This window comes from Dipteris shenzhenensis, chromosome 15 (assembly GCF_047967505.1).
Source record: "Dipteris shenzhenensis isolate YYH24624 ecotype China chromosome 15, Dip_SZ_1.0, whole genome shotgun sequence".
In the NCBI taxonomy this organism is placed as follows: Eukaryota; Viridiplantae; Streptophyta; class Polypodiopsida; order Gleicheniales; family Dipteridaceae; genus Dipteris; species Dipteris shenzhenensis.
The window spans coordinates 17,974,316-17,999,851 of NC_141610.1; the positions used below are offsets into that span (position 1 = coordinate 17,974,316).

Here is a 25,536-nt window from a genome sequence, read left to right on the forward strand (position 1 = left end):
AGATATCAAGCTGTTTTGCCCCCTCCCTAGAGTACTCCTACATTAGTCCCTTTCCCCCCCTTCATTGCAATGTCAACCCCTCCCATCTAAGCCTCCCCCCCCCCCCCCCCCCCAAAAAAAAAAACAAACACCACCCGTTTCCCTTTCATTGGCTCTCAAGCTAGCCTAAAGCCCCCCCACCCCACAGGGTCAGGGGCGATCAAGCTGGCCATGCAGGGCTTTCCATTCAAATCCCCTCCGTTTCCTGACCCCCCCCCTCCCACCCCTCTTCTCCACTCCCCTGCCTCGTATCTTGCCCCCGCCTCCGAAAGCTTTTTGCTTCCTAACCCCTCACCCCTTCTTTGAGGGGTAGTCCTACACACTATTTATGTAACCAATTGCTATCTGAAGATATTAGCAGTAGCAGTGATCTAGTGTCACAAGAAAATGGGGTAGATCTAGCTTTAATTCCTTTCTTTCAAAGGGAATATGGTAGGAAATTCTTCATTTTGAAATTCAGGCATGATACACCTAATATCAAACAGCTCTCAATCCTTTGCACAGTGCCCGAAAAACCCATACATTACTCTGCAATCCTTTGATGTTGCATATAAAGCACAATGAAGCCCAGGCAAAGTGCCACATGAATGGCCCAATCACTTGGCACACAAAGTGTTGTCCATCATTGTCATGGCCCAGACCTATCATCAGGTGCAAGCCCAAAATGGGCACACCAAGAATATTCCTTGCCATGGACCACATGCCACCAAATGGCCATGCAAACACCTGGGCTTCCACATCGGTTCTCCCAAGAACGGAGTTGCACATTTGTCATAAAGACTATGAAAACCAATGCCCAACAGAATTGTCTCTAATCATCTCTCTTTTCAAAAGGTTTTGCTCCATTCAAAGGATTGAGGTCTGCTTGTAAACCATTTATTTAGCTTATCCACACAAAAAATAGGGTGTCATCACTGATGTATTAGAGGTTTAGCTATTACCAACATATACAAATGTGGGCATAGGAATTTCGCAAACCAATATCTCCGTATTTCTTGTAGAGATTGGTCATAGCTAGACTTTAAGCGGGTATTAGAGGTTTATTTATTACCAAGATGTACAAGATGTAAGCAGGTATTGATTCACAGAATGCCAAAGCCTAAAGTTATTTCTCACGACAAGCAGGCAACTAGACAGAACATACCTACAATTTCCTGATAATTACCAATACAGAAACACATTGCACACAAGAATGAATGTCACCTCAGACCCATTTCCTTCTATTTTTGAAAATTCTCTCCTTGTATGGGACAAGCCCCAAGCCCGGCTATCACCCTCAATAATGAGCGCAGAAAATAACTCTTACTCCCATACACAAGAATAAACCTTACAACAAGCAGGCAACTATACAAGACGCACCTACAATAGTCTGCAACACTATCAGTACTGAAGGTACTGACAGTTCTTTGGATGGCGCCATTGTTCAGATTTGCTTCCAAGGACTTCCCAGCTATCTGCAGGCATGGGAAAGGAGTGATACCTGAAACAAGTTCCGATTCTGGTGCACTCCGAAGAACAGTTTTGTCCACAGAAGATTGCAAGCTTGTGAGGTTTTCACTTTGATCCTGACCTAGTGCAGGAGCAGTAATGTCAAGTGTAACATTCCCATCAGTGTTATGCTCTGAAGGAGAAAGTGAACAGGATGCTTTATCCTCAATATCCCTTCCTGAAATACAGCCAACATTTTCCCTCTGATTTTGAGCTGAAACCATTGATTCTTCCCCTTCACAATTTTGTGTACTCCTCACACACAAATCAGCATCCTCTCCACATGAAGCTTGTTGACATGTGGTAGACTTATCATCCATTGTTTCCTGCCTGATATTCCTCACACCTTCTTAGTTTGGCATAGGTTCTCCCTGTAGAATATGGACAACTTTGATTCGAGATGAGAGTAAGCAAACCAGACTTCTGTGCTGGAACCACTGAAGAATTTTGACTCCCTTCTGCTTCCACACATGCTGTGATACTGTGGCTGATTCTTGTTGCTTTTGAGAAAAACTCAGACCAATGTCTTTCGCCTGATTCAAACAGCTGAAACAAAAAGCTCATCCAATCAGCACACAAAAGAAGTGATAGTGGCCATCCTTTACACAAGAGGATAAACCTTCCATGCAAAGTCGGCAGAAAGTACCCAAGTAGCTCCTAAACCACTTCGTACTCACTCTTCACATAAATAAACCTGGAACACAGACACATTCATTATATGACGCTTGTAGATAATCATATATGAAGCGATTGATGTTAAACCTTCTGAGTAAAATGAAAGAAAAAAAGGGAGGAAGTACCAAAGAAGTTCTGAAGCCCCCAAGGAGAGAGACAAAAATAAGTATGTCCATGGAAGGTCAGATCTCATAACAAACCTACCACTATAAACCTAAACAAAATGCACAGTATCGTGTATTTCGTAAAAGTTTGGTCAAGTTTGGTCGAAATACATCTCCATGCATTTGTCAGCATCAAGTAGATTTCAGGAGTCAGCTTTATCATATAAAAGCCATGTAAAGCTCAAATATTGATCCGTTTTCTCCCAAAAAAACTCCTATTTTGATCCTGTGTACTCCAGCTGTTAATGGGTTCAGATGCAACCTGGGCTTTCTCTCATTTTCCAATCATTCAGATTGTCTGTATTCATTCAGATTGTCTGTATTGGCTGCTCCATAACTGCAACTATTCTTACCAAAAAGCCTAATACGTTCGTTGTTAAACTTGCCATACACAAGCAAGTCAAATTGAGGCAGCACAATGTTCAAAATCAGCAGCTCTGCAATTAAAACCATCCCTGTTCTACTCAATAACAAGTAATACGATCCATCTCCACAACAAGTTTGATTTTCCACATTGAATCTCACAATGTTTGGAGCCCTAATCCTCAGAGGGTAACCATGATACCATTTCTTCAAGGAACAGGAAAAAAATAGGAATAACCTTTTTCACAAATGCTCACCCTTTGTGTCCTATTCATAGAGTTGTGATTATGGTTATAAGGTTGTTCCTGGTTAGATTAAGGTTTGTTCCTGTTTGACATGCCATATCCAAAATCTCCTGCAAGGGACTTTGTATAGGGTGAATGAGATCATCATTGAAAAATGAGATTCCACTACTTTCACCTTGCTACGAGGGGTGACCTTACGACCTTATGGTGTTAAGATAAACTAAGATATGCTATTTGCAACAGACACTCGATCATTCTTCAATACTACCCCTGATAGCTAGCCACAAAGGTTAAATATAGCACTAGTCGTGGATGGGAGTTTGCACGTAAGAATTCAAATCAATTTGCTTTGTATACGCAGAAATAGGAAAGCTAAGAAAGATGGGACAGATTCTGGGCAAGGCGACAACAGATGCTTGGCAATACAATTTTTTCTAACAACAGAATTGATGTAATCGGAATCCTTAAATGTCTTGGTCAGAGGCCTAGCAGTAGGAGATATCCCCATTTCAGATGCCAAAACCCTGTTCACCAGGATGGGGTTTAACCTCACTTGCAAGGCAGCTTGGGGCAAGATGCGTGGAATAATCTCTCATTAACTGTCCCCGTCCTAACTACTGAGTGCAGAAGTGTGGAATGACCTCACTTGCAAGGCAGCTTGGGGCAAGATGCGTGGAATAATCTCTCATTAACTGTCCCCGTCCTAACTACTGAGTGCAGAAGTGTGGAATGCTATATATATATATACACCTTTGTAAGACTAGAATATGTCCAATCATACAATTCTAGATTTTTTGTTGTTCTAAAGACCAAAAATCTACACTGAAAATAAAAGAGAAAATGAAAGAGAAGAAAAAACAGGTAAACAAATTTTTTTATGAAAAACAAAAGGAAGACATACTTAGCAAGCAAAGCAACAAGCAAGTCAAGAAACAAAATCTTCCAAAAAACAGGAATAAAATCTCTCTCTCTCTCTCTTTTAAAACATAAAAAGCTAAATGGACCCTTCACACTTATGTATCGATTCCTACAAAGAGGCAAAATTACATTCCTAACTTAGAAGCAGAAGCATACTCAAACAAATTCTCTTTTGAGACTCTACCAGTGCCCAAATTGTAGCAACGTTCTCTTGAGATAACAAAAATTTGATGCATGCTGGATCAGGTTCGCATAGAGATAAAGGTGGAGGAGGCATACACTAAGGCATAGAGGGGTTGAGCTTGAAAACATTTGGCAAGCAAGATCTTGATAGAGAAAGAAGCATTGTCGTTCTTGCCCTCTTGAAATTGTTGTTTTGCTTGCTGCTCTGTGCTGCAACTCTGACTCCGAACCCTGCACTCCCAAACAACCTTCCCATATATATATATATATACATATATATATATATATATAGAGAGAGAGAGAGAGATGCATAAAAGATAACACATCATAGACACTCATGTTTGTGCTGACTTCTATCTTTACTCTTGGGACCAGGCAATCACCAGAATACAAAGGGTGATTGCCTAGTCCCAAGAGTAAAGATAGACAGCACAAACATGAGTGTCTATGATGTGTTATCTTTTATGCATCTCTCTGTCTCTCTCTCTCTCTCTCTCTCTCTCTCTCTCTCTCTCTATATATATATATATATAGAGAGAGAGAGAGAGAGATGCATAAAAGATAAATAGAGACTTCTATCTATAATATATATATATATATATATATAGAGAGAGAGAGAGAGATGCATAAAAGATAACACATCATAGACACTCATGTTTGTGCTGACTTCTGTCTTTACTCTTGGGACCAGGCAATCACCAGAATACGAAGGGGTACAACTGCCCATCCCTCAATGAAGAGGGCATACATGTTGGTCCCCACTAAAGGGCTATGCTGAGGCTGAAAGGATGAGACTAACAGTTAATTGTAGGGAACTGTTCCCATCAGAGAAGGGTCACTGTAGAAGCTATGGGGGCTTCACCTGTTGCTGAAGGACTGAGGGCTGCTACTGGCCCATGGCCTCAGGCTCCCTCTGGACCTGAAGGAGCTTGGAACTGCTATGCCAACTGCGGCTGGAGGTGGAAGTGGAGCTATCTTCATTTGATGCATACCACCTTACTTAGACATGTCATCCTCTAGCTAGAAGTAAAGTCACAGGTGGCCGATAAAGACCTCACTATCCTAATGATGAGAACTTCAAAGCTTTAGAGATGGACGATTTGGAAATTGTCATAAGAGTCAAGCTTGGTTTCTAGATATATCGCGGGGTATAGCTACAGTAGATAAAAGATAAAATCATTGGTGACTTTATGAAAGTCATAACTAAGACTGGATCCTCAATATTATCAGTCGTTCAAAGTTTTCAAAGCTAAAAGCTCGAGTTTTGCTAATCAAGGCAATGAATGCTATCTTAATCTGATGAAAATATTTCTAAAGAATTTATTGAAAAGCATCCATTCTTATGAATCAGTACGTTTTTACACCTTCATGAAAAAAGGATACGACTAAATAAAGAGTACCTACAGCTTAAATGAACTTACTAACAGCCAGTAGTAAAGTCTTAAAGGAGGTCCTAAGTTCCTTAGATATTAAGCTTTAAAAATTTGAGATTAAAGCACCATAGAATAAGAATATATGAGGAGTATTCAAGAAAGAGAATACTTAGATAGATTAGAATCCAATCCCATTGAGTCTTTGCGGAGTAACAGAAGGGTATGGTATGCCTTGCTGGTTACAGATGCCAAGCCTTAACAGAATCCCTGGTGGTAAGAATCCAATTCAATTCCACAAGTCGCTGCTGAGTAACAGAAGGCATACGGTATGTCTTGGTGGTTACAGGATTCTGAGGAATGCGTGTTGTAACTAAGCTTCCTGTTGAAAACTTGTTTTCGAAAGACTTGCACATTGATTAATGAAGAGTCATCTGATCGAATCCATTCGCCTTGTTTGATGAATGATTTACAACGTCCATATATTAGAAAGTTCATAGTACATCTTATTGATGACATTCGAGTTATAGCAAAAGCATTGTTGAACATAGGGAACACTTAAGAACAGTGTTCAGTACCTTGGGACAAGCTAGTCTCTTTCATAACAAAAACGAGACTGCACTATGTACAGTCAAGTGAGAATACTTGGGGTTAATTATAACTCTTGAGGGGGTTGAAAATGGATCCAAAAAATGTGGCTGCCATTTTAGTGTGGCTAGGGCCTCGGTATGTGATAGCTTTGCGGTCATTCTTAGGTTTTATTCAGTTTTATAGAAGGCCTATTAGAATGTATTCTGATATTATCTCACCACTAACTGAGTTAACCTTAGACACAGTAAAGAAAGCAATTGCTTGAGGACCTATGTTAAAGATTGTTGATCCTCAAGTATTGTTTTTCCTAGAAACCGACGCAAGTGGTAATGCAATAGGAGCAGTTTTACTCCAAGAGGGAAGGTCACTTGCCTTTGAAAGTAAGCAGCTTTCTCCCTCTCAACGGAATTGCCCAACTCATAAACAAGAGTTGTAAATCGTTATTCATGCTTTGAAAGCATGGAAGCATTATTTATATGGTTCAAAATTTAAAGTCGATGTTCACCATGATACTCTGAAGTATTTTTGTAAACAGCTAGATTTGAGTGACTGCCAAGCTAAATGGGCACAACTCATGCAAGAATTCTTTATGAAATTTTGGTACCGAAGAGGGAAGGATTATAAAGTTGTTGAAGTGTTGTTGTACATAAAGCATTATATTAGAGAGTGCTCTAATGATTGAGATCAAAGAAAATCAAGGGTGGACCAGTATGTCGAGAGCCATTAGCCTAAGGCTACTGTGATTCACACAAGGTGGTTAATGGGCTCGCACCTAGGGAAGGCCATACATGCAAGATATGATGGTAATTGATCGTCTTACCAAGATGGCTAACCTTATTCCGAAAGAAGAGCGAGTTAGTGCTGCTCAAGCAGCAGATTTGTTTATTAGTAGCGTATTTTGTTGGAAATAGAGGAAAGAATCCCTCAATCCTCACATCGTATGTGGAATAGGATCAGCCGCGTCTCTCACACTCAATGATGCAGTACACTCAAGAATACCTCAACTCTGGTTGGTGCACATAACCACCATCACCTTCCTCTGAAACACGTCCATATCCTCCAGAATACATCTAAGCCACAATGTCTCACACGCTGCTGTGCACGCAGCTTTGTACTTCGCCTCTATAGATTAAAGGGCAACCGAGGGCGAGTTAGTGCTGCTCAAGCAGCAGATTTGTTTATTAGTAGCGTATTTTGTTGGAAATAGAGGAAAGAATCCCTCAATCCTCACATCGTATGTGGAATAGGATCAGCCCCGTCTCTCACACTCAATGATGCAGCACACTCAAGCATACCTCAACTCTGGTTGGTGCACATAACCACCATCACCTTCCTCTGAAACACGTCCATATCCTCCAGAATCCATCTGAGCCACAATGTCTCACATGCTGCTGTGCACACAGCTTTGTACTTCGCCTCTGTAGATTAAAGGGCAACCGAGGGTTGTTTCTTGCTTAGCCATGAGATGGCACCTGATGCAAGCACAAAACAATAGCTCCTGGTCAATCGCCTAGAATCCACGTCACCTGGCCAACCTAGATCACAGAAACCACTCAACTCCGCCCCCGTGGTGTATGTGATGCGGTAGGTACATGTACCCTTCAACTATCTCAGCACCTGTAAACCTGCCTTCCAATGATTTTCCCTTAACAATGCAGCCCTATAGCATAGGAGATATCTGGCCTGGTGTTGGTTAGGTATAGCAGGCTGCCCACCATCCTCCGATACTAGCATCCACCAGCTAACATGAATCATGTACACTCAGTTTCAGCCCAACCTCCATGAGTGTCATCGCAAACTTGCAATCCTCCATTTGAAACCGTTTGAGTAACTCCCAACAATATTTCTCTTGCAAGATGAATATGCTGCCCTGGCTCTGCTTGACCTCAATCCCAAGAAAATAATCGAGAGATCCTAGATCTGTCATTTCAAACTCCTCCATCGGAAGCTTTTTGATAGTAGAGATCTTTTTCCTGTGGTCTCCTGTAAGTATCAGATCATCCCAGGATCAATACCCGCCTCTCCCCCCCCTCTGATGAGAGAAAGATTGGCATCAGAAGGACTTCGAGCCAACCCAATCTTGGAAAAGAATTCGTCAATCCACTAGTACCACAACCTGTACAATGCTTTCTTTAATTTGCATACCTTGGAAGCAGAACCTGAACCTTAAAGCCCCGTGGCTACTCCACGTATACCTCCTCCTCCAAGGTCCCGCTCAAGAAAGTTGATTTTACATCCATTTGGAATATCGGCCATCCATGATGGGTGGCGAAGGCTATAGCAGTCCCAATAGTCACCATTCGAGTTGTCGAAGCAAACGTCTCATTGAAGTCGAGACTTTCCGCCTAAGCGTACCCTTCTACTACCAGCCTAGCTTTGTACTTGTCCAAGCTACCATCAGAATTGAGCTTAAGTTTATACACCCACTTGGTACCAATTACCTTCCGGTTGTAGGGTTTGTCCACCAAGTCCCAGGTCTCATTCTTCAGAATAGCATCAATCTTTGCAACCTGCCACTCTGGAATATCCCTTTGCCTCCTCAAAGGATCTAGGCTCATCGATATGAGCCACCATAGTGAAATTTGCAGAGGAAGTAGACATATTGCGCCAAGACCTCAGAACTCCAAAACTAGACTCGAGGATGCCCGTGACCCGAGAGTCTTGGAAGGTTCTCAGATACAACTTTGGTAACTTCTTTTCTGAGAAAATTGGCTTCGGAGGTGGGTCTGATGCATCTGCCTCTGCTTCTGATTCCTCGGACTCTTCACTTCTTCAATAGTCAGCTTGGGTGGGGATGCAATGGGAACTTGTTGTATCTCCTCTTCTGGTTGGGGCTCTGTCTCCTCAATCTGTCGTTTCACCAGGTCAAAGAAACGGTATGCCTTGGATTCTTCACTATACTCGACGAAGATACACCTTCTGCAGATGGAATTCAACTTTGTCTAGTCCCATGTACGAAGGCATTAGAACCGAAAATCCTAAAATGAGAGATGGTCGGTTTTGACACTGGCTGAAGCTGTTCTTGGACTCTCGCTTCTGCTTCAAGTCTGCCTTTTTCTTCCTACAATCCTTTGCATAATGGCCGAGTTTCTCACAGTAGAAGCACTTGATCTCTTTCTTCTCCTCTGCATCTTCAGCCTTGTTGCCTTTGGAGTCCCAGTCTTGTCTTTTGGTAGAAGTGCTTTGTCGACCTCTTTGTTGTATAGCTTCTCCTGAGCCTCCTCCTGCAGCAATAAGGGTGCTCTTCAAAAGTAAGAGGGTTGTTTCTCTCTCCTACTATGACTATTGTGACAAAACCCTTGAAGCTTCTAGGTAGCATGCCAAGTGTCAGCATTGCCAACTAACTTGAATCCACCTTTTGACCAATTGAGGCAAGTTGATCTCTCACCACTTCGACTTTCATCAGGTCATCATGAACAGATCTCCCTCATCTATGCCCATGTTGAAGAGCTAAAGTTAAAGAGTCAGAATACGAGACGTGTTGCCTGTCTCATATAGATCCTCCAAGGTGGCCCACGCCTCTATTGACGCATCTGCCATCTAGATATGACGAATAACTGAATCTACCGTCGTCCCTAAGATCAACACAAGGGCTTGGCACCTTTATCCTCCCATGCATCCGCATCTACAGGTACAAGAATCCTCCCTTTGCCATAACTTGGTCCTCCGGCTTTGCTTCTGTTCCCGTATAGTGAAAGAAGGAATATGAGTGGAGGAGGAAGGAAGAGCAGTGGCTGAAGAGGTTGTAGAGTTTGGCATCTTGCTGTTGGAATATGGAAGCAAGAACTAGAACTAGAACTAGAAACTGGAAATGAAATAACAAGACTGAAAGACTAGAAATACCTTGAGAAGAGTGCAGACAAGACACAAGCTAGACTGATAGATTAGAATGATGTGACCCATTGAATATATGGGCCAAAGTACAAGACATAAAGCAAGAGTGTTTATGGGATAATTGTAGAAGTGCCACATGGCACACACTCAAGACATAAAGACTAGACTTAGACTTAGACTTAGACTTAGACTAATGTAGACTAGGAAATAGTACTTAGTGTGCACTTATCTCCAACACCCTCCTTAAGTGGACACTAGGAGTAAGACAGAAAGACAAGACTAGAAGACAGATTGATAGATTGAGAGAGAGAAAACATGACAGACAAATGATCCTGAGACACCCCTCCTCAAGTGATATCCTCATATGGGTCCACAAGGGTAAGGACAAGATGGATCTAAAACAAAACACAGTCAGATTGATAGACAGATAGACAGACACACAAGACTAGATAGACAGAAGACTGACTGTAGTCAAATAGATAGACCAAGACACTAGAACCCCTTGACCTACATCATCGGTGGTCAAGGTGGTAGACAAAACATAGAAGTAATCAGAAAGCCCACTTCTCATCATGTAAGGAAGGAACAGCAGGATCAGCTAATGGAGATGTTGCAGCAACATGGGCTGAGGTAGATGCAGGAGCTGATGAAGAGGTTTTGGAGTAGCAGTCCCTCTCCCGGTGATTATCACGGCCACAAATGGTGCATGGATGAGCCTTGAAACAGTCCTTCTCCACATGATTAGTTTTGCCACAATGGGTGCAAGGCTTTCTTACCTTAGAACTTCCTTTCTTTGCTAAAAATGCAGTGTCAGTTACCTTGCGTTGTTGAGTTCTTTCTTCCTCTTGGAGAGCATTGATGATACCCTCAAGAGAAGGATTATTATGATACTTGAAGGCAGTGACAAGAGTAGCATAGGAGTTGGGTAAGCTTTTGAGAAGCACAGCAATAGCAATATCTTCGGAGATGGGAGACTTGACTGACGCAAGCTGAACCATAAGACTGCGAAGATAATTGACATGAGAGGCTATAGTAGCTCCTTCCTGCATATGTAGATCAAAGAATGAGATCATAAGTGCAATCTTAGAGTTTTTAGATCGGGCTCCAAAAAGAGTGTCCAAAGTGATCCATGTTTGAGGAGCAGACTGTATGTCGGAGATGTGATGAATGTAATCATCTCCAAGGCCGAGCAATATGATAGCATAGGCTTTGTCGTTCTTGGCAGCAACAACTTGCTCAGATGGACCTTCGGGAGCATCACGGTGAACAATGTCCCAAAGGCCTTCTTTCATAAGATAGCACTTGATTTTGATCTGCCAAGTATGAAAGTTGGACCCATTGAATTTGTCGATAGATATGAGAGAATGAGAGGAAGATGCCATGTGGGAAGGTCTTACCTCTTGCTAGGATGCAAGGGCAGTGTCTATTCCCTTACAATATTGCAGAAAATAAATGAGAGGAAGAGATCCCAGAAGCCGGTTCTCTCACCACTTTGTCAGGGCCATAGCATATGACAGCCCATCGAAGTAGGAGGAACCAGCAAAAAAAGGAGACTGTTCAGCAAACTGAAAGAGGCAAAGCTTAGTACCTCAATCCCGGGCAGAGATAGAGATGAAAAAGGGATGCAGATCTTCGTGCAGATGAAGTCGAAGAAGTCTTCAGCCTGTGCAGGTACGGATTCCGTACAGTCGTACGGACTGTACGGACTGCTGTACGGACGGCGGACAGAGTACGGAGTACGGACAGCGGCGTACGGACGACGAGCAAAGTACGGCGTACGGACGGCGGCATACGGATTATGTACGAAAGTACGGGCGGCACTGTACGGATATCAGGTACAACAGCAGGAGCGGGTGCAGATCTGTCAGTGACAGGAGATGTTGCGCAGATCTGGCGTGACAACAGATCTGGCGCTCAGATCTGTGGCTGAGCTGCGCAGATCTGGAGCACAGATCTGGAGCGCAGATCTAGAGTAAACAGGAGCAGCTCCAGCGCAGAAAATGGAGAGGTGCTCGCATCATTGGTGGGGCAGACAGGTGCAGCATGGACAGCGGCCTGAGGCTGAGATGAAGAGGCAGATGTGTAGAAGGGGGGGGCGGTTCAGATATAGTGGCCAACAGGAGCAGCAGGCGGAGAGAGAGATAAGCTGAAAGGAGAAGATGAAGCTATGGCTGCAGCAGAGTGAGAGGAGAGGAGAGGGGATCTACATGCTCTGATACCATGTTGGAATATGGAAGCAAGAACTAGAACTAGAACTAGAAACTGGAAATGAAATAACAAGACTGAAAGACTAGAAATACCTTGAGAAGAGTGTAGACAAGACACAAGCTAGACTGATAGATTAGAATGATGTGACCCATTGAATATATGGGCCAAAGTACAAGACATAAAGCAAGAGTGTTTATGGGATAATTGTAGAAGTGCCACATGGCACACACTCAAGACATAAAGCCTAGACTTAGACTTAGACTTAGACTTAGACTAATGTAGACTAGGAAATAGTACTTAGTGTGCACTTATCTCCAACACTTGCTACAACAACACACAGCAAATCTGCAAATAACTCTCACTATAAAAAATTACAGAACTCTTGTCAAACCTGAGTTCGATCGGAGTCGCCTTCGTGTAGGGGGCCTCCTTCCTTCGAAGTGGAGACCTATAGCTGCAGCTTTGGCTCTGATACCACATTGGAAATGGAGGAAAGAATCATTCAATCCTCACACCATATGTAGGATCAGCTCCGTCTCTCAGACTCAATGATGCAGCACACTCATGAATACCTCACTCAAACAGTAGAGAATAGACATTGTATACAAGAGAGAGAAAGGGAGAGAACTCAGATCTTATTACTCCACCAAAAACAAGCTCAAACATGAGCACAAGACAACCAGCAAGGGGCTGGGCAAGAATGAGGACTCTTGTAGGCTAACACTTGCTTTGCGCTGCCTAGAAAGGCTTCAGTTCAGTGGCTAATATACCTAGATCAATCCAGGAACATTCCCAAACTCATCCTCTTAAAACACAACATAGTGCAGTTTCAATCTCATGATAGTCACTCATAAGGTTGAAAACCATAAGCTCCATCACACATAGCAGGGACTAGCTACTATGACATCCCCATTGACGTCATCAGTGCCCAACAGTGGGGGTAGACCATAGTACTTAAGCATCCGTTTATACAAAGTCTTTGTATTGAGTTTCTGTCAACACTCCGGAGGTGAAGGGTAGACTCAGCCATTATGAAGGCTAGCACTAAAGGAGAAGGCTAATCAAAAAGTAGTCCAAAATCTCTTCATTTAAGCTACAACCGCTTGTGAAGTCTAAACGATTTCATTTTAGTCTCTCCCAAACGAGCATCTAAATCTAGCTGATAGGGCAACGCACCATTTAAGATAGAATTATCGCAATACCAGCAAGCTGCAACATGGACAAAAACTTCACAAGGTGAAATTTGCATCTCCGCTAATACGGCAGAAGCATATACCTAGATGAATCCAAGAACATTCCCAAACTCATCCTCTTAAAACACAACATAGTGCAGTTTCAATCTCATGATAGTCACTCATAAGGTTGAAAACCCTAAACTCCATCACGCATAGCAAGGACTAGCTACTGAGACATCCCCACCGACGTCATCAGCACCCGACAGTGAGGGTAGACCATAGTATAAAAATATGCTCTCACACATACAAATCCACACACCCACACATACTTGAGCATTCGTTTATACAAAGTCTTCGTACTAGAAAGGCTTCAGTGGCTGATGCTAAAATGAGTGGAGAGAGGGGCTTTATATAAGGGCTGGCTACCCCCTTGGATTGACCGACCTGCTGATCGGTTCTGCCCTAAGTGGGCAGACCTGTTGGTTGGCTGGCCGACCAGCCTGGTTGCCTGGACTGACCAGCCCTTGGTTGGCTGGGCCAACCAGCCAAGGGCAGGCCAATAATAGGGTCTCCCTTGGCCCATTTGCTTGCTGCTGCTGCTGTGCATCCTGCAGCCCATACAGCCCCCCTCAAATCACCACCCCCTCATGGTCCAATGCCCCCTCTGTCCTCCTCATATGGTCCAATGCCCCCTCTGTCCTCCTCAAATCACCACCCCCTCATGGTCCAATGCCCCCTCTGTCCTCCTCATATGGGGGCTCACATGGTCCAATGCCCCCTCTGTCCTCCTCATATGGGAGCTCACAGGTGGGGACATTGACCTCCAACATATTTCATCTACATGTTACCAAGATCCATAATATCAAATAGAGATATGAGATTTACTCGTTTCTGGATGGAGTATTTGATGCACTTAGGACTAATCTCGGAATGAGTAGTGGGGACCGTCTTGATACGGATGGTCAAATCGAGAGAGTCAGCCAGACTCTTGAGGATATGCTAAGAGCATACGTTTAATTAAGACAACCTACATGAAGCAAGTGGTTACCATTACTAGAATTTGCCTATAATCATAGAAAACATTCATCCACGTGACGTGCCAGGGATTACATAATCCAGATGCGGAGATGGGGCCGTGCTAGCACTGGCTAAAGCATTACATCTGTCAAACCATGGATAGAGGAATAACTATGCGAATGAAAATATAACTTTCAGAGTATTTCCCATGGATAGGGAAAAAACTATGCAAATGAAAATATAACTTTCAGAGGATTTGATGGAGAGAGAGTTTTCTCAAGATTCCTTCATGTGCTAAGTCCTTAGTTGCATGGCATTGCCCAGTAGGTTGTCACCCCGATATTGTGGACTGGATGAAGTGAAGAAAAAGAGGCAAGATAACCAATAGACTAGAATTACCACAAGGTTGTAAGATGCATCCAATGTTCATGTTTCTTTGTTAAACCATTCTTACAACCAACTGATTCTCTAAATTGACAGAATTGTTACGTTACACATCCTAGAGGATAATGCAGGACATACACCAACAAGAATCTTGGACCACAGAGAATTGATGCTTTGAAACTAGAAGATATCTACAGTGCTGGTTGCTTGGCATGGGCTTAAAATATATCTACAGTGTTGGTTACTTGGCATTGGCTTTCTCTAACTGATGCTGCGTAGGAATCCGGAGAGCATTCCCAAAAAGGATGTTCATTTACGAAAGGGAAGGAATGTTACGTTCTAGTTTGAATGCAACACGACCTTGGATGGATCGGTTGACAGAAGTCTTTAGAGAGACCATAAGTAGTTTGATGTAATCTGGTTGTGTATACTGATGCACATATTGCTTTGGTTTTTGGTTTGCGGGTTATAGGGCCAAACTAATGGGCAAAGGTATGGTTCTGTCAAGATGCTTGATGACGGGTCTAAGAGCACTAGGAGTTCTTAAGATTTCCTTATGCATGGATTTTATTGGCTATAGGTTGTTAACTGCCTAGAGGCAATTAATATTAATATGCATAGCATTTCATAGTAATACCTTTAGAGGGGTATGAGAGTACCCTATGAGGAGAAGCATGAGAATACACTTGGCAAGATGCTAAATTGTGTATGGAGCTTCTAGGGAAAAGGGATCAACACACGTGAAGGTAAGGCTCTGGAAAGAAATACCAGGCACCATATGCAGGATTTTTACTGTTCGGGTTGTGAGCAGTGATTCGCCTTTGCACGACTGCATTGTTCTAATCTCAGACGAGGGAGCTACAGATTGATTTGGTGTATCAGTTGGCTTTGGTTAATCAACCGCTTCATACTAGCCTTCACTGTTGAAGGGATTTGTTAAGTTAACAAGTGTCTATGGGAGCCCTACTTGATTTCTAATTCTCTCACGTTGAGGAAGACTTTGGAATGCAAAGTGGATGCCACCTCACACACCAACTAGCCCCATGGGCTAATTATACCAACCCTCAATGTGGGTACCCCTGTACTTGTTCCCTGAGGATCTTTTTCATATAAATTTCTATTTAATGCCCATCCCAATGCTAGTTTCTAGCCATAAGTCTAGCCCATGGTTCACTGCTCCTAGGTAAAGTCCATTGAAACAGAACTCGACTAGAACAGCTCTAACTGAGACAAAACTAAACTAGTAAAGCCTGATCCTTTCCTACACTGGAATAATCTTTGCCCAATAGTCAAAAAGTACTAGAATTAACAGAAAAATCATAATAAATTATAAATGAGAAGTCACATAAAGTAACCAGATCACTCTTGCTTTGAAGAGGGGACGTATGGCACTCCAACAACACCAGCAAATAAGCCATGCAAGATCCTCCTTATTGAGAGATGAAATGTTAAATGAAATAGATCAAGGTTGGGCATCTAGATTAAGGTTGAGATGAAATGTTAAATGAAATACATCAGAATAGGACATCCCCTTTAAATAGGGATAGGCATGTAATTGGCAGCGTTGTTTATGAGATGATATGAAACCTCTCAGTGCTCTAACCAGATTAATGGGTCAAGATGGGATCTCTCCCTTGTCCAGGCATTCTTGATTCCAAAAGGAGATACCTTGGAGATGGAAAACCAAGGTATCGAGGAAACTCCACTCAAAACCTTCCAAACTTGACACCAAACAGTGGTAAAATTTTGACCACTGAACTAGTGGAACTCAGACTATATGTTGCCAACTAGTCTATGTACAAAATAGCCAAAAGAGAGTTGCTATTCTTTGGTTTGCATAAAATTCCTAAGGCACTCCAATCCTGAGGGAAGATGCCGGTACATTGTCACTGTTTCCAGAGTCCAGACAGCAACAACAATCTGTTCTTTACAACTTCGAAAAAGAGAAACTCGATTCAGCAAATCTGCAACTATATAATGACTATTTTTTTATGCAACTGTTTAGAGACAGAAGGCTGTATGTTTGGAGAAATTCACAAGTTTCCAAGAAGAAATTCCCAAATAAGTGCTCTGATACCATCTCAAAGGATGGAACCTAGGACAGCTCTAACTGAAACAGGACTAAACTTGTACAGGGTGGTTCTTTCTTTAGCTCAGTCTACACTAGATAAATATTTGCCTAATAGTAAAGAAGTAATGGAATTAACAGCAAGAACAACGAATACAATGTGAAATACTGCAGTAAAAGTAAACAAATCACTCTTACTTGGGAGACAAGAGGTGTGTGGACTGCACACCCCAACACATACCAGCCAACAAGCCAGGTGAGAATCATAAAGATGAGCTGAATCAGTTATAAAAAACGTGAAGCAGCCTCAGATTAGTCAGCCGTGTCAGTGATCTCAGTGACAATATTGGATGAAATAATAGACCTGCAATACTTGACACATGGCAGTCCTAATTACATCCAACTACAGCCCTGCTACTAATAACCTAGTAACATACTAGTTTAGCCCTTTTTTAACTTACATTCACTAAAGTAAATGGTTCAATGTACTATCTTTCAATAATGACTCTCATTATATCTACTACTCATTTCATGATTGTTACATTCATTGGCTGTAACAACCCCTACTAAGGGTATGATCACCCATTATGTGGAGGCTGGCTTGCTAGAGCCTAACCCTCAAGATCTCAATGATAGGAACGTCTATGCACACGCATACTCAAAGAACACACACATCTACAAGATATGATTTCACTGCTATGAGAAATCAAGAAGCTTGGTGATAATAACCTAGTAACGTACTAGTTTGGTGCCTGCTAATAATAACCTAGTAACATACTAGTTTAGCCCTTTTTAACTTACATTCACAAAAGTAAATGGTTCAATGTACTATCTTTCATTAATGACCCCCATTATAACTACTACTCATTTCATGATTGCTACATTCATTGGCTGTAACAACCCTTACTAAGGGTATGATCACCATCACATCATTATGTCGAGGCTGGCTTGCTAGAGCCTAACCCTCAAGATCTCAATGATAGGAACGTCTATGCACACGCATACTCAAAGAACACACCCATCTACAAGATATGATTTCACTGCTATGAGAAATCGAGAAGCTTGGTGATGTGCATTTGTGTGACTGTGTTTGTGCGCATGGGTAAGTGCTCCAAGACATGAGATTGAGTGTGACTATTGACTGGATGTGAGTGATTGTGAGTAACTAGAATCGATAGGATAGTGTAAGGGAGGATGTCAAACTAAGGAAGCCATGAGGCTTTAAAAATTGTACCTGGCTCGTGTAATGATAGAGAGAACTTAAAAGTAAGAAAAAATGTACATGTTTCTGTATCCATGGCTTGCTTCCTCCCCTTTATGGTCATGAGCTTCCGCCCTACGTAGCTGCTCTCCCTATCCCCATTTTTTAAACATGGTAATGGAAGCCATTGAGCTCTCCCTCTCCCCATTTTTTAAACATGGGTAATGGAAGCCATTGCTCAACGGGACTTGGCCCCGACCCCTCACATTGGCATTGATGCTTCAAGCTGGAGAGTTCACGGAAGCTTGTATCTTGACTTTTGTCATGTAAGGAGGAGGCTCGCGATGATGGCAATGGCTTGGTATATGGGGTTGCATGATTGAATTAGAGGACGAATATCAGACTAAAGCGATGCTTAAAGGCTAGAGACTCCTAGGGTTTGTGCCAGTGTCCCGTGAGGCTTTTGTGTGCAGCCCTTTTAAGTTCTATTTGTGGCTCAATGGCTGCAAATCTGGTCCTGTTGTAGCGTGTCTCTCGATGCAGACTTGCAATATGTGGAAAATCATGGGCAGTGGACCTTCGTGCACAAGTGATGGGTGCTCTACCCTTGCTTGATGCATAAAATAAATGGAATGAAAGCTTGCGTGCACGCGTGCGTGTGTGTGTGTGTGTGTGTGTGTGTGTATAGAAGGTGTTCTATCTTAAGCAGTTTCACTCACTATACTTTCAAGTAGAAAGTCATTTACCCTTCTCCACTCAGTCAGTTGAACCGTGAATGTGTGAGGGATAGGAAAGCTACCTTGCAAGCACGTTACTCAAAATGACTCAAAGATGTGCTGTTGAGTGAACTATCATCCAACAGAGGGACCCTTCACATTTCAGGTTGAGTTCATACGTAACATTCCCAGGTTCAGGCAATGTCTCACACTGCCAGTCCAGTGTTAAGGTTGCAGAAGCACTGTGCATCGACACTTAAAACAATCCATCTTTGATCGGAAAACTTACTGGAAGCGTGCATTTTTAAGAAAGTCATTGCCTATAATAAATCCAGAATTTGCTGTTTTGTGAAGTCAAATCCATTAAGACCTCCAGCATCGACACAAATTGAATACAAACACCTCAATCTGGCGGCACAGCTATTAGATTTTACATTAAACTTTAAAGGGTGCGATAGGAGCTAAAAAACAGAAACACACGTCGACAATAAAAGCTCAGCTCTAAAGCATATCACACTTCCTTATTGCGTTATGGAATCTTATCACCCTCGTATTATGCTTATTTATGGACTGGCGCCTTGAACTGCTGTTTTCCTAGGTCAGTGGTACAGCTGTTCTAATCTTCTAGTTTTTGGGGTAGTGGGGTGCGAGATTGCTTGGGGGCGATTTGGCGAGAGGAGGAGGTGGTGGAAGGCGAAGGAAGAAAGGAAAGGGAGGGGATAGAAAGAAAGGGAAAGGGAAGGAAGAGGTACCTGGGAGAAGAGGAAGCGATCTGGAAAGATGGCTATGGCGATGGTGAGGAAGAAAATACAGAAGTGTCTGATCAAATATTAAAGTAGGTATTAAGTAAACGGGCAAATCATGCGAGTTTTACAAGCAACTGCTTTTTTCCTTAGCTGGACCGCCTTTCCACGTGTCATCCCCTCCACCCCTCCACGTAATCCCCCCTCTTCCACCCTTTTTCCTCTTCCCCCTTTACCATCTCACTCGTTGTGGTCGATCCCACTAGCACTCCACCGCCTTGCCTTGCACGTGAAAACAAGAAGTTTGTACCAGTGTTCACCAACACCCTGTAAACTACATACACTGAGCCATACCATATTCTCGTTTTTTCACTTGTGAATATTACTCTCTCGGTTTTGTAAAATCTGCAAGATTTCTCGCAGTTTAGTTATATTTTGGCTCGAAAAGTTTGCTTCAAAAATTTTGAAACCCAGATTTTGTGATTTGTTGACAAAATTATTTTCTTCGAGCACTAGGTTGTACTCAATCACTCTGTGCACTGAAAAGCACAGGCATGCATTATAACACCAAGTAGCTCACCATAAACAAATCGTGTGGGAGTAGAGCTGAGTCATTAAAGAATTAGCAAAGCTCAAAGCATTTCCACTACCACTACCTTAAAGGTTGTGCTCATAAGGAAGATCCTACAATCGTTCAATATTTCTCACTCAATGTATAAAAGGTGGTTGGTTTTTTGACTAAATAAGGAATTATAACACTAGTACCTCACTTGTGATCATAAGTGTTATGGAAAAAGATCGCTTAGACATAGACATGATGGTACTAAACTTCAACCTAAAAAGGGAGTAAGGTCTCTCTTTCACGTAAATAAACCACATGTGAGCTTGTTAAATAAGCATGTACTCGATTGTCATTTGCCTTAAGTTATGAAAGAACTTTGGTCCTATCAAAAAGAAAAAAGATTGGACCACTATGCTTAAAGTCCTCTGCTACCTTCTCCTCCTACCACTTGGCCTCATCCCCCCCTTTGAATTTATCTCGGAGTTTGGTGACAAATCTACACACACATCAATACATTAGCATCTTCAAGATGTTTTCAACAAATTGGGCTTGATGGGTGGATTTATGTTTAGGAAATCTCCTATCACTTCTCTAAGATGACATGTATTATTTGTCCTATTTGCAAAGATGTATGTGTCCTTTAAAGACTTTATTTGAAAAGAATCTTGTTGGACAAATAAATGTCAATGGACAATGAACTAGTAAAGCCTACAAGATGTGATATGTTGTTTGTCTCTAGCCTAACGTGTGTCTCATTTCAACTAAAGTAATATAGTCTCACGTGAGATCATCATGTATGTTTGTGTATCCAATGTGTAGAAACTAGAAAAGATGTTAGAATAACTTTTTGCAAGCGTCTTATAAAACACATTTTGAGCTCTCAATGCATGTTCCTACACCTAAGATAAAGGAATGTTGACCCCTAGATACTCTCTCTCTCTCTCTCTCTCTCTCTCCCCCCCCCATTGCTTGCGTGCACCCGTATGCACCATATATAGGTACCATACGTGCATGCATACATACATACACACATACAAACCTACATATGTAGATACCATACGTGCATACATACATACATACAAACATACATACATGCACACATACAAGCATGCATACATATATACATCGATACATATATGTATGTATTCATGCATGCATGTACACATACATGTACATATGTATGTATGTGTGCATGCATGCATGGATGTATGTATACATATATGTACGTACTACGTGTGTGTGTGTGTGTGTGTAAGATCTATCTATCTATGACACACACGCACACACAATTTCCATCATAAATCATAGCATTAGCAAAAATCTCCATCTTCAATATCTACATAAAGGCCTCTACATTTTAACGTGTCTAATTCATGCATAGCAACATGCATGTGTGCACTTTTTGGAAAGAAAAGTGCAACATAAGCACAAGATGAATTTCCCTTTCTCATGTTCATTGCATTGAGAAGTATCCACATTGGAATAGATTCTTCATGTAGGTTTTTGATCATTGTGCCTAGAAGTATCCACATTGGAATAGATTCTTCAAGTTCATTGTGTCTAGAAGTATCCACATAGGAATAGATCCTTCATGTTTTTTTTAAATCATTATTATCCTCATACAATTTAATATCATTATACATAGTGTCACTCAACATTAGTCTTTTCTAGGCTAACTTTACATACCTCTTTTCTAGTCTAATTCTTTACATTATTGACGTTTTGATCAAGCGATCTCTCTCTCTCTCTCTCTCTCTCTCTCTCTCTCTCTCTCTCTATATATATATATATATATATAGATAGTGATAGATAGATCTCATAGATAGTGTGATACATACAGTCTTTACATTATTGACATTTTGATCTTTGTAGCTCTTAAATTTCCTTGTCTTTATTAATGCCAACTATTTTTAGCAACGTAACATGCCAAGTTTAAAAGATTACAATGTAACATTACACATAGGAAGGCCTTGTTTTATGATGCTACATGAAATCCAAAATGTTTATAGAATAAAATTTAAGCCTTTGTCTCATGATGCTAGCATAAAAATAAAACAACATAATGTATGTGTAATTTGTAGTTTTAAAGGGCCTCAACAAGAGATTCTTCTTGAGGATAGATGGCAACATCTTGGATAATGGGGTGCATAGACCGCTAACTACCCTTGCACTTATTGCTGCAAAGTAAACCATCACCGGGTCACTTAGAAATGGTAGTCTACACTACACACCTAGAGCAAAAGCAAAGGATGAGGCACAACGGGATGAACCAAAGCACTGATAAGTAAGACAATAATTTGGCATCAAAATTTTGGCAATCATGCTAGGGAATGTAGTGGTTTGTACGAGAGAAGCCAGTGATGGGAGCAGTTCAAACCAACTCACAACAATGAATGATGGAAACAATAAATGCAAGGATGTGATGTTTGGCAAAGATACTAATAGCAAACAAATAGTGGATCACCAAAAATGAAGCTTGAGAAAGAGGAAGTTGGACGGTGAATGAAGAAGAGACCTAAGACAAGCAGTTAATTTAAAGTCCATGCAAATGTAAAGAATTCAAAAGTCTATAATTTATTACAAGTAGTATAAAATATTGCTTGTTTTAATATTTCAACCTTTGGCACTCTTGCAAACCCTATTTGTCTCTATTCTATTCATAATCATACTTCCATTTCTTCATCAATCTTCTTTGTTTCATTCCTAGGATGAGCAAGAAGAGAGCACCTCATGAGGAAGTGGGAGTATGAACCAATGCGCTTAGAAATCTAGGAACCTAGGATGCACATTGAACAAGAGATTGCCCTTCTATAAATAGATAATTGAACAAGATACTCTTGACTTGAGTGGTAGGATAACATGTAGTTATATGCAACATGGGCACAAACAAAATAGAAAGCCACTATAAAAATCCTTTAATGTGGTAAATTTGCATTAATTGTCTATGTTTGCAATACATGAATAAAACTTGATGCTAATCTTGGTACTCCTCTCACAAGATGTATTTAGGCTTATTATATGCATTAAACACTTATAATGCATTTTCTATGTTTGTAAGGAAAGCCTTGATGCTAAACTAAAGTTGGTGCACCTTCAATAAAATGTATTAAGGCTTATTATATGCATCAAAACATGACCTTAGAATCTATAAAATGAGTAAGTTTAATTTTAATCCAAATAGGAAAAATGCATGCCTATGCTAATTATAATATGTTTACATGGAATTACACAAGCCATATCTTATTTGAGCTTATTAAATTTTATATTTAAGGGCACATACCCATGGCATGAACATTTTACATCCACACCAAAATTATAGAAAATTTGAGTATGAAACATACAACCACCTAGATCTTAGAGTTTACATATAAAAAAGGAGCCTTATTTGAGGTGAGATTTATAGCTAACCAATATACAAATGAATATAACTTTAGATTACTTTGATGGCTATTATTTTTTAGCCACCTTTGCTAATAGATGTATAGATTACTTTGATGGTTATTATCTTTTCTATATATTTTCCAAAAGCTTATTTTATTCTTTAAACTCTCTCTCTCTCTCTTTCTCTCTCTCTCTCTCTCTCTCTCTCTCTCTCTCTCTCTCTCTCTCTCTCTCTCTCTCTCTCTCTCTCTCTCTCTCTCTCTCTCTCTCTCTCTCTCTCTCATAATATTACATACATACATGTGTGTGTACACACACGCACGTGTGTGTTTGTGTGTGTGGAGGCTCAACCCCGACAACACAAGCAAACTGAGGCTCATGAAAAGTAGGTCTCGTGAACACACTGTCAACCCCGATAGACTATCACCCATGACTACCACTCTTTACCACCTTGCTCAATCTTCTACAATGCAAAATGCTCCAAATGACAACAAAGCCAGAGCCAAAGTACCTTGCCTTTACTAGTGATGAACATGGTCCAGAGGACCGCTATACTAGAGCCAGATACTCAAAACCAGACAGGTCGATCACTACACGCCTTAGGATAGATTTCGGGGTATATAGTTTGTCTAAGGTGGGTGGAGGCAGGACCCATGCAAGCCGGTGGATTTTCACGACACCGGAGCTACGATTATAGACATGTGTTTATAGACATATGATTATAAACATCTGACTATCATCTCCTGCATGCAAGCATGCAGTAGTGTAGTGTAGAGGCTTACAAGCAAAAGTTCATGGTCGTGGGTTCAAACCCCACCACTTACAATCTTTTGATCTGAGTAAATTTGTCGTTTTTTGGTGCCGATCGCACGAGTCTCGCACATAGAAAACGACAAACCATATGCCCTAATATTTATCCCCAGGCTCACTACACACCCAGAGAACCATACTCAGAGGCCGACTGCTACTCCTTACTATGAATCAAAGCCCACTAAAACACACGTACACAACCTCAAAGAAGCACCTTTATGATGAACATAGAACAAAACCAGGGACTTATCAGCTTCTACGGATCAAATGGACTGCCCTGGAAATATGTTTATGAAGCCGGCTCAAAGCATCATAGAGGAGTTAGCCCTTCAAAGTTCCACGAAGGAGAAATGAGCAGAGAAATGAGCTCAAGAACATTACTATCTCAGTTGTCTTTGAAGAATACAAGGTACTGGCTAGGAGAAGGATAAGCACACGAAATATCAAAGGGGTTTATGAGTATAGAAGAGTATTCTCTTTGATCAGAGAGACACCTGAAGAAGCCAAATAGAGCCTGTAGAAGGCTGAAGCTAGGAGGGTGTAGCTTGGTTGACAATAGCTAAGGATGCTCGATGAGTCGATACCGAGAGACCGAGAAGTGGGTGAGCATTGCTAGCTTGAAGAATACACGACAGAAGAAATAGCAGCACACTTTGCTTGGTGGCTTGGACACAGCACAACTGAGGGGCTTGGATCAAAGTCTAAGCAGGAAGCACCACAAGCCTAACTTGAAGATGACTTGAAGAGCAATAACGATGTAAGCCTGAGACAAAAGCCTGAGACAAGAACAAAACCTAAACTATTGTTATAAGAACTTAGAGACGGGGTGGACGCGAGTGAAAGCTTCACAAAAAAGGAACGTCCTCCAAATGCCATTGAGACAGGCTAGTACCAGAAGCTTGAATGTGAGGAATTCATCACGACTGAGGCTCACATAGGAAGGCAAGACCTAAACTTAGAAGCGACTCAGGCAATAAGAAAGGTGACTGCCAAAGCAACACTAGTCTAAACCACAAAGAAAGCTCACATCCACTCTTTCTCAACGTCAAGGAAACTAAACACAGTAGAGAGGGTCATAAAGTCAGCAGCATAACCGATAGCATCTAGCTGATTGCACTTTCCACTAGGTGAAGCACGACAACTAGGCAGAGAGAAGTAGTAGCTTGAATGAAGCACACCACCCCACGGCTGCTAGCAAGAAGAACTCCATCAATCATGAAGTAAGAGCTAAGAGCCTACCAGCTCATTGCAAAGCATTCAATGGCCATGCAAGGGGAAAAAACCCAAAGCTAGAGCTACAGATGATGAATATTCACAATAGCATGAGTTGCCACTAATTATGCTCACATACGAAAGCTAACATAAGAATGCGCAGACACTAGTAGAGATGACAACATGCCT

General features: G+C 41.5%; 1 protein-coding gene across 3 annotated transcripts in view; it reads right to left on the reverse strand.

The window, feature by feature from the left end:
• Positions 1-19,479, reverse strand: part of LOC147893478 (uncharacterized) — a 32,481-nt gene extending 13,002 nt beyond the window's left edge. For all 3 annotated transcript variants that reach the window (XR_015542249.1, XR_015542250.1, XM_087386270.1), the window contains exons 1-2: positions 19,392-19,479; positions 1,399-2,073 (exon numbers count right to left, since the gene is read on the reverse strand). Coding sequence is in view for 1 of the 3 variants with exons in the window: in XM_087386270.1 (XP_087242396.1) it covers positions 1,399-1,847 (449 nt within the window). In the remaining 2 variants the exon portion in view is untranslated. The remainder of the gene's footprint in view (positions 1-1,398; positions 2,074-19,391) is intronic.
• Positions 19,480-25,536: the final 6,057 nt, after the last annotated feature.